The following is a 19,829-nucleotide window of genomic DNA, read 5'->3' as shown; positions in this document are numbered from 1 at the left end:
GCCCTGTTCACCGCCCTGAGTCCTTCGGGAAAAGGGCGGTATACAAATTTAATAAAATAAATAAATAAATAAAATAGAAGCCCAGAGAGATTCTGGACCAGTCCCTGTGTTTTTTATACCAGCCTACTCCAAAAATTGTTGTCATGGAGAGAGGAAAAAAAGGACCAAAGGAAAAGTAGGATACTGTACATACATCTAATAAATAAAAGGTGACATGTTGAAAAGATATACAGGTAGTCCTTGACTTACAACCATTCATTTAGTGACCGATTAAAGTTACAAGAGCATTGGAAAAGCAACTTATGACCATTTTTCGCACTTACGACCCTTGCAGCATCCCCGTGGTCAAGTGATCAAAATTCAGATGCTTAGCAACTGGTTCATATTTACGAGGGTCGTAGTGTCCCGGGGTCATGTGATCCCCTTTTGCAATCTTGTCGCAAGAAAAGTCAAAGGTCGTACAATTGGGTTACTAATTTAACACCTGCCGTGATTTACTTAACTGTGGCAAGAGAGGTCCTAAAATGGGGCAAAACTTAACACTTAACAACTATCTCACTTGGCAACATAAATTTTGGAGTCAGTTGTAGTCCTAAATCAAGGGCTTCCTGCACTGTGAAGATCATTCAATTATATGGTTTTTGATAATACAGGTAGTCCTTGACTTATAACCATTTGTTCAGTGACGGTGGTTCCAAGCTACCACGGTGCTGAAGGAAGGGATTTATTTATTTATTTATTTATTTTATTGGATTTGTATACCACCCTATTCCCGTAGGACTCAGGGCGGTTTACAGGGCAGTTAAAACCATGAATACAAAAAATTAAAAACAAATAAAACAATTAAATTAAATTCAAGCCCCAAGAGTAAATCTAAAACCCAGTTAAATTAACAACCCCACAGTCTGGACCAAATAGATCGAAGAGCCAAGTTTTCAGGTCCCAGCGAAATGAGCGAAGGTCAGGGGCAGTCCTAAGTTCTGTGGGTAGTTGGTTCCATAGGGCAGGTGCACCCACAGAGAACGCCCTTCCCCTGGGAATAACCCGCCGGCAATATGACCGGTTCTCATAAATCCAGCAAGACTTTCTGACAAGTGACTTTGGTTCATGAAGGAAAAGGTTTGGGAAGCGCTGCCTTAGTTGCTATACCCCAGGACCTTGTTTAGACGTGATCACGTGAAGTGTTAATACCACTTTACAAGGCCTTGGTAAGGCCACACTTGGAATACTGCATCCAGTTTTGGTCACCACGATGTAAAAAAGATGTTGAGACTCTAGAAAGGGTACAGAGAAGAGCAACAAAGATGATTAGGGGACTGGAGGCTAAAACATATAAGGAACGGAATTGCTGGAATTGGGTATGTCTAGTTTAATGAAGAGAAGGATGAGGGGGGACATGATAGCAGTCTTCCAATATCTCAGGGGCTGCCCCAAAGAAGAGGGAGTCAAGCTATTCTCCAAAGCGCCCAAAGGCAGGATAAGAAGCAATGGATGGAAACTAGTCAAGGAGAGAAGCACTAAGAACTAAGAAGAAATATCCTGACATTTAGAACAACTAACCAGTGGAACAACCTGCCTCCAGAAGCTGTGAATGCTCCAACACTGGAAGTTTTTAAGAAGAGACTGGACAGCCATTTGTCTGAAATGGTATAGGATTTCCTGCCTGAGCAGGGGGTTGGACTAGATGACCTCCAAGGTCACTTCCAACTTTACTATTATGATTATGATTATTATTATGATTATGATTAGACCACTGGCTTTGAGGGATCTTCTCACCAGACGGATGCAAGATGATTTCCAGATTCTTGTCGTAACGGTGCTTATCTGCCAAGGTAATGCATATCGTTGATGCGGAACTGGCGTATGGATTTGCATCAGCCCGAAGGGCATGAGAAGGGCTTTCTAGTCCTGCAGGAATGAAGGAAGAGGAGAAAGAGAAATATTGACTTTCCGAGATGTCAGGTACTTGAAAACAAAAAAAGGTTAAGGTTTCCCTCTGAGTTGGGTCTGACTTCGACTCTAGGGCATAGCGTTCGTCTCCATTTTTTTTGGCCGAGGGAACCGGCATTGTCCAAAGACATTTTCCACGGCCATGTGGCCAGCATGGCTATACGCCATAGGCACATAGTATGCTGTTACCTTCCCACCAAATTGGTACCGATTAATCTACTCGCATTTGCCTGCTTTCGAACTGCTTGGTGGGCAGGAGCCAGAGCAAATAACAGGAGCTCACGCCATTGCATTGGGTCTCAAACCTGGGCTGTCAGCTCTCCAGCTGACAAGCTCAGGGTTAATTTAACCCTTGAGCCATCGTGCCCTTTTAACTATCAGGTGAAAAACAGTCACTCTTCGGTTACTCCACGAGTGACGCTTGATTCATACAGCTGCACAAGGGTTGATTTGTAAGCATCAAAAATTTTACTACAATACTGGTAATGATAAACCAGCTAATTTACAGTGTTTTCGTGGTATGGAATAAATTCTCAAGCCAACATATTATTTTTTTTCCATTTTAGGTTCAATCCACCAAAAAGCTTTTCCTTATTCCAGGAGTACAGTACGTTTTGATTAAATTGAAGCCCGGTGAGACCACAAAGGCAGCGTTTTTCAAAGTCCTGGGACTCAAGCCAATTCCTAATGGGATTACTTCTTTCTAGGTCTGAAATATATGTTCCGAACTCGCAGACGTGGCTTTCACTCCCTGCGTAGATCATCCTTTCATGAGATGCTACAGACTCAGCAATGAATCTTTAAAAAAAAAATCCTGCTTATGAAAAAGAAGTCTCCCCTCTTCTCTCCCATTTTCAATGAGCTACTCCATAGATCTTCCACAAGCTATAGTCCTCGGTTTACAACCTTTCATTTAGTGACAGTTCGAAGTTACAATGGCACTGAAAAACCTGACTCATGACCGTTTTTCCACTCTTGTGACCGTTGCAACATCCCCATGGTCATGGGATCAAAATTCAGATGCTTGTCTCACCTCTGGCTCGCATATATGATCGTTGCAGTGTCCCGGGGTCACGTGATCCCTTTTTGCCTAATTCCCACAACACTGTCTTATGACTAAAGATATTTAGCCATGTAGTAGGGCTATTTTTTATTTTTTATTTTTAATCCCATTTATATCCCGCCCTTCTCCGAAGACTCAGGGTGGCTTACAATCTAAAGGCACAACTCAATGTGCTTAGCAATAGCCTTCATTCTATGTATATGCCTGCTTATTAGGGCTTCCCCCCCCCAAGCGGCATTATTACAAAGTCAGCTTATTGCCCCCAACAATCTGGGTCCTCATTTTACCTACCTCGGAAGGATGGAAGGCTGAGTCAACCTTGAGCCTGGTGGGACTCGAACCTGCACTAATTGCAGGCAGCCGGTGTTACTTAAGGAGGCATTAGCCCACTGCTCCACCAAGGCTCTATATTGTTATTATCCTTGTCATATTCTCATCTTTCCTATTATCTTCTCCTATTGGTATCTTATGATTTATCACTTGTCGTTTGTATCTTATGATTTCTGATTATATGATTTATGATCTATGCCTTACCACTTTGCTGATGGTATGTACACAGAGCTGATGCAACCGGAGACAAATTCCAATTGCGCTTGGCCAATAAAGAATATTCCTAAAGCAGGGCTTTTCAACCAGTGGTACGTGTACCACTTGTGGTACATTGGCACCTGGCAGGTGGTACACGACCATCCCAGAAAAGTGGTAGCAGGGGAGGGGAATGAGCTGAACCGGTGGCAGCACCACACAAGGCTGAGCGAGAGATGGCTGGAGCTGCAGGGCTGTCAGGGTTCAGCAGAAGTGCCAGGATCAGTGCTTCTTTGGGGCTGTCAGGGCTTAGCAGAAGTGCCGGGATCAGTGCCAGGCTCTAGCTGGAGCTCAACGCTGATCCTGGCGCTTCTGAGCCCAGAAGAAGCACTGATCAGCTGGAATATTGCAGCATCTCCAGGGTCTTATGATTTACATTCAGATGCTTGGCAACTGATTCATATTTATGATGGTCACAGTGTCCCAGGGTCATGTGACCACAACCTGCTGCAACCACCCAGCAAAGGGATGGGGGGAGATAAAAACCAAACACCCCCCCACCCCACCCCTGCTGCCAATCCTCAAAAGAAATGCTCACAACAATGAAAACCTCGGACAGGAGGAAGAGCACTGCCGGGCAGGCAGGCAGGTGTCTTGCTCGGCTGTGGCTTGGGGGACACTTTTTTTCAGTGCCATTGTAACTTCAAACAGTCACTAAGTGAACTGTTGTAAGTCAAGGACTACCTGTACTTCATCACTTTTTTCCTTTTTTTTTTTTGGTCATGTTTTTGACACCTTGCTAGGCGACTGGTGGTACTCGGATGTTGCCATATCCTAAAAGTGGTACAATGCCACTAAATGAATGGTTGTAAGTTGAGAACTACCTGTATGCTGATTCAAATTTAGGACCGGACCTGGGTTAAAATCTGGATGGGAGATCACCAGGAACCAACCCCCTTAAGGGTAATGCTAACCGTTTTCCTAATCTCTTTGTAGTTGTGCCCCAAGAACCACAGGAGAACAAACGCCGTTTCCTACCTGCCAGCAAACACGGTCCATTAACCAACATCTCGAAGCTGAACTCATAGGGGAAGGGATTGTAAACGTCACCTCTGAAGATGTCGGGCTCCTTGGGAGGCGTATAAAAAGACGGGTCACTCTTCGGACTAGCAGAGCCAAAACAACTCGTGGAGCTAAAGCAGAAGAGAAAGTGACACTGCTGACTGCCACATCCCATTTTTCCTGTGAAACTTAGAAGTGATTGTTAGGAAATAAGACATATTTCTAGGCCTCTTCAGAAGTTATTTTCTCGGGGTGGGAGAAAGAAAGGTGTCAACACTGCTAACATCGGATGTTCTTGCTTTGACAACAGATGGAAATGCAGCCATTTTCCTCTATTGCTTTTATAGTTAGTCGATGCTGGGAGGGGGAATGTGGATGAGAGTCCAGCTAGTCATAACAATAATAACTCAGCTGTGGGAACCCAAGGTCATTGGGCTCAGAGTTGATCAGAATTTTGGCAGGCTGGAGAGCTGGGGAGAAAGCCTGCGCTTCAAGCTAATTGGGGAATGTGATTTATGACTGTTTATTGGAGAAGGGAATTGTGCTGTTACTTTATGCCCAGGGGAGGAGAATTTAGTTTTTGGCCTCGATTATGTAAGTGTCGGTACTTTGTTTCTCGAATAAAAGATTCTTTAAGGTAAACAATGCCTCAAAGTTCTTTTGAAGAGTTTCATCTGTCGGAACTATGACAGAAGGAAGGAAGGAAGGAAGGAAGGAAGGAAGGAAGGAAGGAAGGAAGGAAGGAAGGAAGGAAGGAAGGAAGGAAGGGCTTTTTTAAGTAAATGTCACCAGAAGAATTATTATTTTTTTAATTGAATTTCTATACCGCCCTTCTCCCGAAGGACTCAGGGCGGTGTACAGGGCAATAAAAGCACTACAAAAATTACAAAAGTTAAAAGTTAACTTTAATTGTTTAAACCACATACTTGCCCATTTACTGTACGTTGATTTCAATATTGTGAAAATTACAGGGGGAAAAAACTTGGAGAGGTATTATCTGAAGTATATCTGGGCTTGAAACCGTTACATATAACATTTGTCCGGCGGGGGGAGGGAATTTTACAGGAAGTTTTCTTTACAGCAGGGGTGTCAAACTCAATTTCATTGAGGGCCGCATCAGCATTGCGGTTGCCCTCAGGGAGCCTGGTGGGTGTGGCCAGGGTGGGCGTGGCCTACTGGGTGGGCGTGGCTAGAGTGCGTACGGCCTGCTGGGTGGGCGTGGCCAGCTCTACATCGTTCGCATCAAGGGTGCCTATGGGGGCCTGGGCAGGAGTGGGACAGATCTGAGGGTCTCTGGCAGAAGGAGGGTCTCTAGGCCAGGGCCAAGGCAGTGGGGGCCGTTCCCTCACTGTTTCCAGGATGGCTTCGCGGGCCGCATGAAACCACTTCGCGGGCCGGATCCGGGCCCCGGGCCTTGTGTTTGACATGTCTGCTTTACAGTGTTTTGGAGTTAAGGTTCACATAACCAATATTTAACATGTCAATCTGAACATATGACGAAATTTTATAGAGATTTGGGAGGCGAACAAGAATATGTTTTGTTCCTACTTGGTGATCAACTTTTTTTCCCTACTGGACGCATAGAGTCCGCATAGAGGAGAGCTCCCCAAAGGGTCAATGGGACTATCCGCTGTTATTTGTAGTTCTATTAGTTACAAGGGTATTTGTTAAAATTTCATATAACTTGGCACACTAAATCCACTAAATCCAAAAAAGATGTTGACACTGTAGGAGGAATGCAGAGAAGAGGAACAAAGATGACTAGGTGACTGGAGGCTAAAACATAAGAAGAACGGTTGCAGGAATTGGGTAATAATAATAATAATAATAATAATAATAATAATAATAATAATAATAATAATAATAATAATAATAATAATAATAATAATAATAAAGTTGGAAGGGACCTTGGAGGTCATCTAGTCCAACCCCCTGCTCAGGCAGGAAACAATACACTATTTTGGACAAATGGCTGGCCAGTCTCTTCTTAAAAACTTCCAGTGTTGGAGCATTCACCACTTCTGGAGACAGGTTGTTCCACTGGTTAACTCTTCTAACTGTCAGGAAGTTTCTCCTTAGTTCTAGGTTGCTTCTCTCCTTGACTAGTTTCCATCCGTTGCTTCGTGTCCTGCTTTCAGGTGCTTTGGAGAGGTATGTCCAGTTTAATGAAGAGAAGGACGAGGGGGGACAGGATAGCAGTCTTCCAGTGTCTCAGGGGCTGCCCCAAAGAAGAGGGAGTCAAGCTATTCTCCAAAGCCCCTGAAGGCAGGACAAGAAGCAACGGATGGAAACTAACCAAGGAGAGAAGCAAGCTAGAACTAAGGAGAAATTTCCTGACAGTTAGAACAATGAATCAGTGGAACAACCTGCCTCCAGAAGTTGTGAATGAATGAGAGAAACTAGCCACACCCACCTGGAACAGAGAGAAACTATATACACTGACTTAAAGTATACTTTTCGAATAGTGCACACTATTGTAGAATAGCATATAACTTACAAATAACACATTATTCATTTATATAAGGTTTATTCTTTATAAAAACTGCCTAGAGTTAGTATTTTAAAGTATAACTATGAACCAAAGTGCAGCCATGTTTAACCGAAGCATGAACTCTGTTACACACATTGCCTCTAGATGCAAAGCAGGCATTCTTATAAATAAACAAGGGAAGACACAAATCCTTTATCATTGCAAATATTCAGTATGGGTGGCCATTCATCTTATAGATATTGTAAGCTATACCCCGAGTTAGCAGGATGTTACAAATCATGCCACAGAAAAAGGAGGGAGGATAAGACAGGAACAAAGGGAGCTTTTTTGAGCTAATAGTTGGAGGGTTTGGTAATTGTAATGGTGGCTAGGTGGTCGGAAAGCATGTGACCGGGTGGGCCTATCAACTGGGCTCACTTTAGAAGGATGTGGCGCGAAGCACGGGGCAGGGTAAAAAAAAACCTATGTAGGACCACCTGCTGCTGGCGTCAACTCCCCTCCGCCCTGTGCGTGCCCACAGAGAGGGCCTCCTCAGGGTGCCTCCGGTCAGGGAATGTCGACTGGCGGCCCCCAGGGGGAGGGCCTTCTCTGTGGGCGCTCCGGCATTATGGAACCAACTGCCGGTTGAGCTCCGGATGGCATCGGACCTTCGCTCCTTCCGGCGCGGGCTGAAAACCCACCTATTTGAACTAGCTGGTCTGGCCTGAGGGGGAACATTAGGGTTTTTTTAATGGGTTTTTACTGTTTTTATTGTTGTTGTATTTTAATTGGGCATTGTTTAATTTCTTTTTAATTTTTGTACTGTTATTTATACATGCCCTGTCAACCGCCCTGAGTCCTTTGGGAGAAGGGCGGTATACAAATTGAATAAATAATAATAATAATAATAATAATAAAAATTGATCCATGTGTGGACTCTGGGATTTTGCCATTACCAAGAGTTGTTTTCCAACATCCCCCTTGGGAGTTGATTTTTTACCCCTTGCAAGCCCTTCAACTTTTCTCCAAATACCATGAAAGCCATGAAAATCACCATAGGGCCAACCTGTCGTCACACAAGCTTCCTGTTTCGCTTTCACTTTCAGGCACGGCTACAACTAAAGGCATGAGTACGGATGGGAAGCAGACATGCATGCCACCGTTGGGCAGGGTTGCCAGCTCCTGGCTGCTGCTGAAGACCACAGTCAGAGTTGCCGAGGGCTCAATGAGGCCTGTGCTGACGACAAACGTAGACCGTGCCTGGTCTCCATCAAGGATCAAGTGTCCTGGGTAGAAGAGAGAAAGCAGTTAAGAAATATCCAGCACCGGGGAAAAATATGATCTGCATAGAGGTGTCAAACTCAATTTCATTGAGGGCCCCGTCAGCATTGCGGTTGCCCTCAAGGGGCCAGGTGGGTGTGGCTAGAGTGCGTATGGCCTACTGGGTGGGCGTGGCTAGAGTGCATATGGCCTACTGGGTGGGCGTGGCCAGCTCTACATCGTTCACATCAAGGGTGCCTATGGGGGCCTGGGCAGGAGTGGGACAGATCTGGGGGTCTCTGGCAGAAGGAGGGTCTCTGGGCCAGGGCCAAGGCAGTGGGGGCCGTTCCCTCACTGTTTCCAGGATGGCTTTGCGGGCCACATGAAACCACTTCGCGGGCCGGATCCGGCCCCCGGGCCTTGTGTTTGACATGTCTGGCATAGAGAAAAGGGGAATCGTTGCACACTTTCTTCCTCTCCTTATTTGACCACGGGCATTAGAGTGGCGAGATTTTAATACAGGTATTGAAGTCATTTCATATTACTGAAAACATGGCGCAGAATAGTTAAAAAAAGAGGGAGGGCAAAAAGCAGAGAGGATACCGTTTTAAAAAACTGTCTTTCAACAGAGTCACTTAAACCAATGCTATCATGCATCCCCTATAGCGAGGGGCCTTCAAACGTGGCCCTTTTATGTCTTGTGGACTTCAGCTCCCAGAATTCCTCAGCCACCGTGCACGCTGGCTGAGGAATTCTGGGAGTTGAAGTCCACAAGTCATAAAAGGGCCAGGTTTGAAGACCCCTGCCCTATAGTAAGACTTAAGCTACGCTGATTGAGGAATTCTGGGAGTTGAAGTCCACAAGTCTTAAAAGTTGCCAGGTTTGAAGACCCCTGCCCTATAGTAAGACTTAAGCTACGCTGATTGAGGAATTCTGGGAGTTGAAGTCCACAAGTCTTAAAGTTGCCAGGTTTGGAGCCCCATGCCCTATAGCCGTGGTGGCAAACCTATGGCACAGGTGGCATGCAGAGCCTTCTCTGTGTGGCACGCGTGCCATCACCTCAGTCCTAGGCCTTCAGCTTTAGGCCTCGGTCGCCGTGTGCAAAAAAAAAAAAAGGTTCAATCAATCAATTTCAACTTCTCACAAAGCTGGAATTGATTGAACTTTTTAGTCCCACCCTGTCTGCCGTTACCACCGCAGCCACGCCTACCCAATGGGCCACGCCCACCCAATCGGCCACGCCCACCCAGCACCCGACGATATATATAAGTGGGTTTGGGGTTGCAGTTGGGGCACTTGATCTCTAAAAGGTTTGCCATCACTGCCCTACAGCATAGATCACCCTTTCTTTTACCCTGGAGCAGTGTTTCTCTACCTTGGAAACTCGATGTCTGGACTTCAGCTCCCAGAATTCTGATCAGTTTTGTCTGGTTTGGTTGAACCTCTGGTAAGGCTCTCATCTTCCTCACAGCATGCAAACCCCAAAACCATCTGCTGCCTTGTATTCTTCCTACAGTCTTTGCAGTAACCTCTGCTTGCTCAACAGGAATAAACCACTCAGTCACCCATAATGGATCGTCACTATGCCTCACGGCACTCCTATAGGACATTCAGGATACTGAATTCTGGAAGTTGAAGTCCAGACATATTAAGAGTTGTCAAGAAACGTTGCCCTGGAGGAACTCTTGAAATAATCTGTAGATCTTGGGGAAGCCCTGCGTAAAATTCTCTATTCTATAGTCCATTCCATTCCATACTCCATTCCATTCTATTTTTATTCTGTTTTATTCCAATTATATTCCCATTCTTATTCTAAGCCTAGTCCTAGTCCATTCTACACGCTACGCTACATTACACTGCACTACACTCATCATTCAACATATGTATGCTGTGCCTACAGCTTATGTTTTGCAAGCAAAATTTAAAAGAAAGCTTTTTTTTCAACCATAATTTCCTGCAGAGCCCCCATGACTTCTCACAAATCCTGGAATTTTGTGGGATCTATTCGAGAGAGGTTGGTACAGATGCAGTGCTTAAGAAGCGTGCTTTGACTGAGAGCGATGCATGTTGGTTTGTGTTCATGGAGCCACTGAGATTTGTGCTTTGCTCATAACCCACTATCCCCTCTATTGTGCCTCTCTAGTGGGCTGCTGAAATAGGGACACAGTGGCTCAGTGGGTTAGGATGCTGAGCTTGTCGATCAGAAGGTCGGCAGTTTGGTGGGTCGAATCCCGAGTGCCGCGTAGCAAAGTGAGCACCTGTTACTCGTCCCAGCTTCTGCCAACCTAGCAGTTCGAAAGCACGTAAAAATGCAAGTAGAAAAATAGGGACCACTACGGTGGGAAGGTAACAGTGTTGCGCGCGCCTTTGGTGTCTAGTCATGCCGGCCACATGACCACGGAGACATCCTCAGACTTTGAAACGGAGCTGAGCACCGGCCCCTAGAGTCGGAAACGACTAGCACGCATGTGCGGGGGAACCTTTACCTTTACCTAGCAGGCTGCTGAAATCTGATGCTGTTAGAACCAGGACCCTATCATTCTTTATACGGAGAAAAGTCACCTTTCGGGACCTTTCCACATCAAGAAAATGCTTTGGGGAGTCCATCCAGAGCAGGTTCAAGCCCCATCTGACTATTCTTTCCAGCAGTCCTGGGTACAGAGCTCTCTGAGGCAATATGACCCCCACCAACCGTTACTGCAGCGGAGCGGCTGGTTGCAATTCATGTTACAGTCAAGGCAGCAATCGTCCACCGGAGGCCGGGTCTGGATCTGGAAGCTGGAGGTTCTGTTTCCTGTCTTTGCTTCAAAGCTTGAGACCACCTCGGTCTCCTCCAAGGGATAGACGAATACTCCTGTGCCAAAGAAAGCAGGTCATATAAACTGACTGTGCATCCCTTAATATCAGCATTTCTCAACCTTGGCCTCTTTAAGTTGGGTAGACTTCAACACCCAGAATTCTCCAGCCAGCCATTCCGGCTAGAGAACTCAGAGAGTTGAAGTCTGCCCATCTTAAAGTTTCCAAAGTTGAGACAGGCGTTAATCTTACGTACCTTCTTATTGTGAATAACCCTGAAGAGATAGCCAATGACCTGCACTGGAGCCATACCTTCTTGGGAGCATCCAGGATGGAAATTATGGAGGCTGGAAGTTGATATATAGATCAGGTCTGATGTTGTTAACGACCAGCTTGGCCAAAGCGAAGGACGATGAAAACCATGGTTCTGCTACATGTAGAGAACTATCCTATAAAGAGCTCTGGTGGCGCAGTGGCTAGATTGCAGGCTAAAACTGCTGACTGCCAGCAGTTCGATCCTGAGTGTCTCAAGGTTGATTCAGCCTTCCATCCTTCCGAGGTCGCTAAAATGAGGACCCAGATGGTTGGGGGCAAATATGCTGACTCTGTAAACCGCTTAGAGAGGGCTGTAAAGCACTATGGAGCGATATATAAATCTATGTGTTGTTGCTCTAAGTTGTAAAGCACTGTGGAGCAATATATAAATCTAAGTGCTATTGCTCTAAGTTCCCACTTTTGCTATATCATGTTTCTGGCACTAGAAGTTATTTACCTGTTCCTGCAGGAATAGCTGGAGAATCAGTACCCAGTCTATTAAAAGCAGGAATGAAACATATAAACTATGCTTATGTAACATAGTTTTATAAGGTGTTGGTTGTCACCATTAAAGCCCTTCATGGCTTGGGACCAGGTTATCTGCCTCTTGCCGGTCACATCCACCCAACCCACTAGAGTGGGGAGGCAAAAAATGTTGTGGGTCCTGTCCCCTAGGGAGGTACATCTGATGGGACCCAGAAAAAGGGCCTTCTCCGTGGTGGCTCCCTTCCTCTGGAACATTATCCCTCCAGAACTTAGACTGGCCCCCACCACTGACACTCTTTCAGAAGACCCTGAAGATGTGGTTTTGCCAGCAGGCCTGAGGAACCCAGAATGGGACGGAGCCCATTAAATGGCTGATATGAGTGTGTGTTGTCGCCAAGGAGGAGGTTATTGTTTTATTATTTTTATTCCTCCTACATTGCATTTTTATTTTCTGCAAGCCATCTAGAGCAGACATGTCAAGCGCGCGACGTCATGTGACGTCGCGCAATGTATCGGAGCTTTTTCTCCATTGCCGGCAATGGGGTGGGCGCGGTTTCCTGGTGACGCGTCCGGCCTGTGGGCTGGCAGTTTGACACCCCTGATCTAGAATCACTGGGACTGAGTAGGCGGCTATGTAAATTTTCCAAAATAAAATAAATAGCTTTGGAACTCTAAAAAACCCCCAAAACCGTCACCTTCCACGGGTTGCTGCTCCAGATTGATGTAAGTAAGGCTGGCAGTGATGCCCAAGGTATAGCCATTGGCACAGGCCTTCACACATGAGCTCCGTAGAGGAAGGGCAGTCCAAGAAGGCAAGCAGTACAATCCTGGCATGATCTTTGGGTCAAGTGAAGAGTCCTCAATTTCTGCAGTTAGCTGAGAAAAGGCAAAGAACACAGGGAATGCCTGGTGAATCTAACCCCCGAGTTGAGAATTGATTTAAAAATGGAGGCAGCTGTCATTCAGAGTGGATCTAGATCAGGGGTGTCAAACTCGCAACGTCACATGACGTGTCAAGACGTGTCACGACTTTTTTTTGCCATTGCCGGCGATGGGGGTGGGTGCAGTTTCGCCATGATGCATCCGGCTTGCGGGCCGGCAGTTTGACGCCCCTGATCTAGATGAAAACAGGACGTAATTGAGCTTTATTTCAAGCCGTTAATGAAGTGGCAAAACAATTTGGGAACTTCTACATGAGGGCTCCGGGCCAGTTGGAAAGCAGCTCCAGATGTCTGTGATCCCACAGCATCAGTGGGTGTCGGCAGGCCGAGCCAAATTTCTTCCAACTCAGCTGTGATGTTGCCGACCACATAACAAAGTTTTTCCTGTTGCAAGATTGTGAGATGAAGACTATGGAGCTTTGGGAAGACCCATTTACCCATGTAAAAAAGTAGCACTTGACATCTCTTCCTGCTTCTGAACCTCAGGAATCTTAAGAAATAATAATAATAATAATAATAATAATAATAATAATAATAATAATAATAATAATAATAATAATAAGAAGAAGAAGAAGAAGAAGAAGAAGAAGAAGAAGAAGAAGAAGAAGAAGAAGAAGAAGAAGAAGAAGAAGAAGAAGAAGAAGAAGAAGAAGAAGAAGTTGGAAGGGACCTTGTAGGTCATCTAGTCCAACCCCCTGCTAAGGCAGGAAACCCTATACCATTTCAGATAAATGGCTGTCCAGTCTCTTCTTAAAAGCTTCCAGTGTTGGAGCATTCATCACTTCTGGAGGCAGGTTGTTCCACTGGTTAGTTGTTCTAACTGTCGGGAAGTTTCTCCTTAGTTCTAGGTTGCTTCTCTCCTTGACTAGTTTCCATCCGTTGCTTCTTGTCCTGCCTTCAGGTGCTTTGGAGAATGGCTTGATTCCCTCTTCTTTGTGGCAGCCCCTGAGATATTGGAAGACTGCTATCATGTCACCCCTCACCCTTCTCTTCGTTAAACTACACATACCCAATTCCAGCAACCGTTCCCTATATGTTTTAGCCTCCAGTCCCCCAATCATCTTTGTTGCTCTTCTCTGTACTCTTTCTAGAGTCTCGACATCTTTTTTACATCGTGGTGACCAAAACTGGATGCAGTATTCCAGGTGTGGCCTTACCAAGGCATTGTAAAGTGGTATTAGTACTTCACGTGATCTTGATTCTACTGTGTTGGCTTTTTTGGCTGCTGCAGCACACTGCTGGCTCATATTTAAGTGATTGTCCACTAGGACTCCGAGATCTCTCTCACAGTTACTACTATTGAGCAAGGTACCACCTATACTATACCTGTGCATTTGATTTTTCCTGCCTAAATGCAGAACCTTACTTTTTTCACAATTGAATTTCATTTTGTTAGATAGTGCCCAGTGTTCAAGTCTGTCCAGATCCTCCTGTATCTTAAGCCTATCTTCTGGAGTATTGGCTATTCCTGCCAGCTTAGCAAATCCTACTACTTTGAAGGCTTCGCAGCCCCCTTTTAACACAAAAAGCAAAGACAACAAGCACGTTTCTTCTTGGCTACATTAAAAGTGTTTTCTTCCATTAATTTCTTAGTCTGGCCATAAAGTACAAAGGCACAGAGCATACTAACCCAACAGCCAAGATCTATCAGTCTTCCAATATTTGAGGGGCTGCCACAGAGAAAAGGGGATCGACCTATTCTGCAGAGAGCACCTGAAGGCAGGACGAGAAGCAACGGATGGAAACTGATCAAGGAGAGAAGCAACCCAGAACGAAGGAGAAATTTCCTGACAGAACAATTAATCAGTGGAACAAATTGCCCCAGACATTGTGGGTGCTCCATCACTGGAGGTATAGGGTTTCCTGCCTTAGCAAGGGGTTGGACTAGATGACCTCCAAGGTCCCTTCCAACCTTCTTCTTCTTCTTCTTCTTCTTCTTCTTCTTCTTCTTCTTCTTCTTCTTCTTCTTCTTCTTCTTCTTCTTCTTCTTCTTCTTCTTCTTATTATTATTATTATTATTATTATTATTATTATTATTATTATTATTATTATTATTATTATTATTATTATTATTATCAGAAGAGATTGGACAACCGTTAATCTAAAATGGTAAAGGCTTGAGCAGGGGGGTTGAACTAGAAGACCTGCAAGGTCCCTTCCAACTCTGTTATTCTCTTATTCTACCCTCAGTAACAAGGCAAGTGAGTGAAGCTGTCCTTACAATTAATGGGGGACCAATTAAGGGAAGTGGTAAATTCAGTTCATCTGGCTTCATTTCTCTCTCAAAAAGATCCCTTTGCTTAATTGGCAAAGAGGGGGGGGGACTCTGGGTGAGTACAGGTGGGTGCTTTGAACTGGATGGCTAGCTTCCAGACTAAAATGTGATGTCCCCCTGCATGTATGACTTTCTGAACATGGGTCTAACACTCTTTTGGAAGTGGGATACCCGCAGGAACCAAAAAGCCTTCCTGACAGGCCACAGGGATGGAGGAGGTGCACAGGGTGAGAAGCTCTCCCTGCCCCATCCAGTCAATACCAAATAGGTTTCAAACTCATTTAGTGCTGCAAAATGACCGTGCAAGTCAGTGAGTGCCGAGGGCTTAAAGCAACCAGACGTAATTCATAGGATAGGCAAAGTGGAGCAGCCCCAAAGTTTTAAAAAATTAAAAATTAAAAATAGTATCACCACATAAAACTTGCCGACAGGAGTAGAAATCTGTAATCGCACACAGCTGGCAAAACTTGACCCTTTTGTTTCTGGCTTAAATTGACATTCTGTGCAGCATAGGACTTTTCGAAAGAAAGCTTAAACCCATGTTTAAAATGTGGGTCTGGCCCGCTTTCAGAAGAGAGCTAAACATGTGTGTGTGTGTGTGTGTGTGTTTGTGTACCCCATGTAATATCAAGCAAGGTCTTTCTGAAGTCCTGGTTAGCCATTTGGAAGTCAGATGCCTCTTGCAAGTCAAATCAGAGGGAAAGGTTTACCACTGTGGCAACGGCATGCTAAAGCAGGGGTCTTCAAACCTGGCCCTTTTATGACTTGTGGACTTCAACTCCCAGAATTCCTCAGGCAGGAACACCTGGCTGAGGAATCCTGGGAGTTGAAGTCCACAAGTCATAAAAGGGCCAAGTTTGAAGAACCCCCCCCCCGTCCTAAAATAGCCAAGAAGCAACCAAGCACAGGATCAAAGAGGCATCCTAGATCTCGTCCACGGCAAAAACTGTGTTAGGAAAAGAGAAAAACGGCCTTAAAACCAGATGGGTTTTAAGATTCTTCTATGGCTGGCTGCAAATGAGATGCCGCAAGGACAGGCCCTTTAAAAACATTTACCTGCAAAGGGACCTATGGACTTACTGGATGATTCCTGACACTGACCAGAGATTTAGCCATTTCCCCCTTCTATTCTGCAGGAATAAGCCAGGATGCTTATTGAGAGTTTTATTGTTCTTTCTTTCTGGGCGGGGCATGGGGGTGTGGAAGAGAAATGAGTGTGTGTGTGTGTGTGGGGGGGTGTTTGGCTGGGGAATTCTGGGAGTTGAAGTCCACACATCTTAAAGCTGCTGAGCTTGAGAAACACTGTTCTAGATGATTCCAGGCTGTTCTAGATGATTCCAGGCTGTTCTATGGAAGTGAGGAATGGAACAGGGTGAAAAGGGTCCTTCTGTGGCAAGGGGTTCCCAATCAGGGGTGCGAGACGATATTCCAGGGGGTGCAAAAACTTGGGTTTAAGAAGTTTCAAAATTATAGTGTATCTGCATAATTCGTTTTGAACTTTGCTAAGGGGTGGGAGAATATATCAGAAGCATTCTAGGGGTACGGGGTACAGAAAAGGTTGGGAACCACCGGGAAAAAAATGTGACTATCCATGTTTTCAACATTTTCCCCATGCCAGCTGTGTCTCTAGTGGGTCTTTTGATAGCTAGCCAAGCTGCCTACAAAGGCAAAAATGTTATTCAGGAAGTAACTATTTTTTCACTTCTGCCTGAGCAGGAAAATAGTCTTGTATGCAATGACAGTTTAAGTCAAAAATGTGTGCCTTTCCCTCCCTGATTATTTTTATGACACATAATCAGGCCTTCATTATGTTGTGAAGTACAATGCATTTCAAAGTTGTGGTACTGACAGTTTTACTTGGGAGAGGCCGCTTAGCACATTACTGAACAAGCATATTTTTTTTTAGTTTAAGTTTAAGCCTTGAGAACTGGACCTTGCTAAGATTGCGAGACAGTTAGTCCTCGACGTACGACCACAACGGAGCCCAAAATTTGTGTTGCTAAGTGAGACAGTTGTTAAGTGAATTTTGCTCCAATTTACGACCTTTTTTGTCACAGTTGTAAAGTGAATCACTACTGTTAGATTAGTAGCATGGTTGTTAAGTGAATCTGGCTTCCGCTTGACTTTGCTTGTCAGAAGGCTGCAAGAGGGGATCACATGACCCCCAGAACACTGTGACGGTCATAAACATAAGTCAGTCGCCAAGCGTCTGAATTTTGATCACATGACCCAGGGGGATGCTGCAACGGTCGTGAGAAAAATGGTTATAAGTCACTTTTTTCAGTGCTGTTGTAACTTTGGAACGGTCAGTAAATGAACTGTTGTAAGTTGAGGACTACCTGTATTGTGAAACTGTGAATGGGTAAAGCACCAAGAAGATGATTTGAGGAAAGGGGACATGACTTATCCTAAAGTGAGCGAGAAAAGATTGATATCTCATACCCTCAAATGTCCAGGAACAAGGACTGATGGTTTGAGCTTGTGTTCATGGAGAATTGGACTACACCAGCGGTCTTCAGACTTGGCCCTTTTATGACTTTTGGACTTCAACTCCCAGCATTCCCCAGCCAGGCATGCTGGCTAAGGAATTCTGGGAGTTAAAGTCCACAAGTCATAAAAGGGCCAAGTTTGAAGACCCCTGGACTACACAGTCCCGCAGGAGTCTCTACCTGCAATGCTATCGATTGTCTGAAACCGGCAGCTCCTAAATTTTTTCACTTGCAAGACAAGAGTCCTCTTGCTTACATTTGACACACAGATAATGCATATACACTTTCATTTGTCATGAGCCGTGCTACTGTAAATAAAAACTCATCATGGAAAGTTGTCGGCCCACAGCATGACATGCATGCAAGAGTTTCAATGTTGATATTGGTTATATGGGTACTAGATATTTTCAGATGAGACATCTGCTCCTTGTTGATTGCTGCAAAGAATGCTGAACTGGGTGGAATTTGGCATTTCTATATTCCCAGTTATGAAAACAGGGGTATGCTCATTAACCCATTAAAAGGAGCATTGGAATATTATTGTCCTTACCCCCCATCAATGTGGTGGTGGAATCATGAAATAACTCCTAATCTCCATACTTTTGTGGATATTTCCACCCCCAAAACCTGTTTTCTTTAAACATTCTTTGAACGTAAAGATCATGTGCAGGGTTAACACCATAATTCAGCCTGTGGGGCAGTTGAAGGGATTGTATTTAGTTCAGCTTGTTTCAATTAATTAAGCACCTGGAAGCAGGACAAGAAGCAACAGATGGAAACTAATCAAAGAGAGAAGCAACCTAAAACTAAGGAGAAATTTCCTGACAGCGAGAACAATTAATCAGTGGAACGACTTGCCTCCAGAAGTTGTGGGTGCTCCAATACTGGAAGTTTTTTTAAGAGATTGGACAACCATTTGTCTGAAATGATATAGGGTTTCTTGCCTGAGCAGGGGGTTGGACTAGAACAGGGGTAGGCAACCTTGGCTCTTTTATGACTCATGGACTTCAACTCCCAGAATTCCTGAGCCAGCATAGCTGAGTTTTTCTGAAGCATAGCTGGCTCAGGAATTCTGGGATTTGAAGTCCATGAGTCATAAAAGAGCCAAGGTTGCCTTACCCTGGACTAGAAGATCTCCAACGTCCCTTCCAAATCTGTTATTCTGTTATCGTTTAATGTCCTAGTTCCTTGCTACCCTTTCTCTCTTGACAAGTCCCGGCTATATCACCCAGGTGATCCAGGTGGGTGGCTTATGGAATTGGAACAGTTGATGCTGCCCTAGGAAACCAGGCAACCACGGTGATCTCAATCCCTCAGAGTTGTCGAGCCCCACTGACAGCTCAAGCAAATTGGAAGATGATCCATGTTCCGAAAATAATTCTTTGTTTCCAGGTGACCTCGACTCTACCTTGCCCACGTAGCGCAAGGTGCAGTCTGAGAGGTCTCCGCCAGCTGTCATTGTATGCGAAAGATGGCATGGAAAAACAAACAAGAGATACTGTGCCAAGCTGCTAGTCAATCCTGAGCACGGAGAGATGTAGCACTTGTATTTCTCTCTGCAGTGTAAACTCCCAACTAGCTGAAACTGTTGAGGAGAATTGCTATTATGATAAGGTTCTGGTTATAACTAGCTTATGCTAATCATCCACAGCCGTATTGACTGAAGATGACAGAAACTGAAATCTGTCATATTCTATTAGATGGCGTGCTCTCATTATGAAACTCTAGAAGATTTGGGGGCCAACACCCAACGCCCACACACACACACCCCTCATGAAATATAAGAAAAAGTTAGTGTCTCGTACAAAAGAAAAGTTACAGGAGCTAGGACTAAGCTTGCAAACTTTAAATGAGCCATTCATCAACTGAAATGGGAATTGTTTAATACCACCATATGTAAGTTAAGAATGCTTATTCTCAAAGTAATTTGGAAATTTCATTTATTTGTATTCCGCCTGTATTTTTGCAAACAACTCAAGGTGGTGAGCATATCATCTCCTAAACCTTCCTCCTCCTGTTTTTTCCCACAGCAACCCTGTGAGGTAGCTTGGGGCTGAAATTTTCCACTTCTTTCAGCTGGATCATCATGCTAGTCCAGTTACCCCTGCACAAAACTTCTGATTTACACTGAACTGCAGATTGTCCTTATGACCACAACTGAGCCCCAAATTATTTGTTGTTAAGTGAGACACTGATT

The 19,829-nt window shown here is 44.7% G+C and overlaps 1 protein-coding gene across 1 annotated transcript in view; it reads right to left on the bottom strand.

Moving 5' to 3' along the window:
• Positions 1-19,829, bottom strand: part of VWA5B2 (von Willebrand factor A domain containing 5B2) — a 61,297-nt gene that overhangs the window by 30,868 nt on the left and 10,600 nt on the right. Inside the window, exons 2-6 of the mRNA XM_083364076.1 lie at positions 12,623-12,803; positions 11,023-11,184; positions 8,137-8,356; positions 4,577-4,731; positions 1,777-1,908 (exon numbers count right to left, since the gene is read on the bottom strand). Coding sequence (XP_083220202.1) covers positions 1,777-1,908; positions 4,577-4,731; positions 8,137-8,356; positions 11,023-11,184; positions 12,623-12,761 — 808 coding nt within the window. The 5' untranslated portion in view covers positions 12,762-12,803. The remainder of the gene's footprint in view (positions 1-1,776; positions 1,909-4,576; positions 4,732-8,136; positions 8,357-11,022; positions 11,185-12,622; positions 12,804-19,829) is intronic.

Source organism: Vipera ursinii (genome assembly GCF_947247035.1).
Source record: "Vipera ursinii genome assembly, chromosome: 5".
Lineage (NCBI taxonomy): Eukaryota > Metazoa > Chordata > Lepidosauria > Squamata > Viperidae > Vipera > Vipera ursinii.
This window is presented reverse-complemented; position numbering and strand designations above follow the sequence as displayed.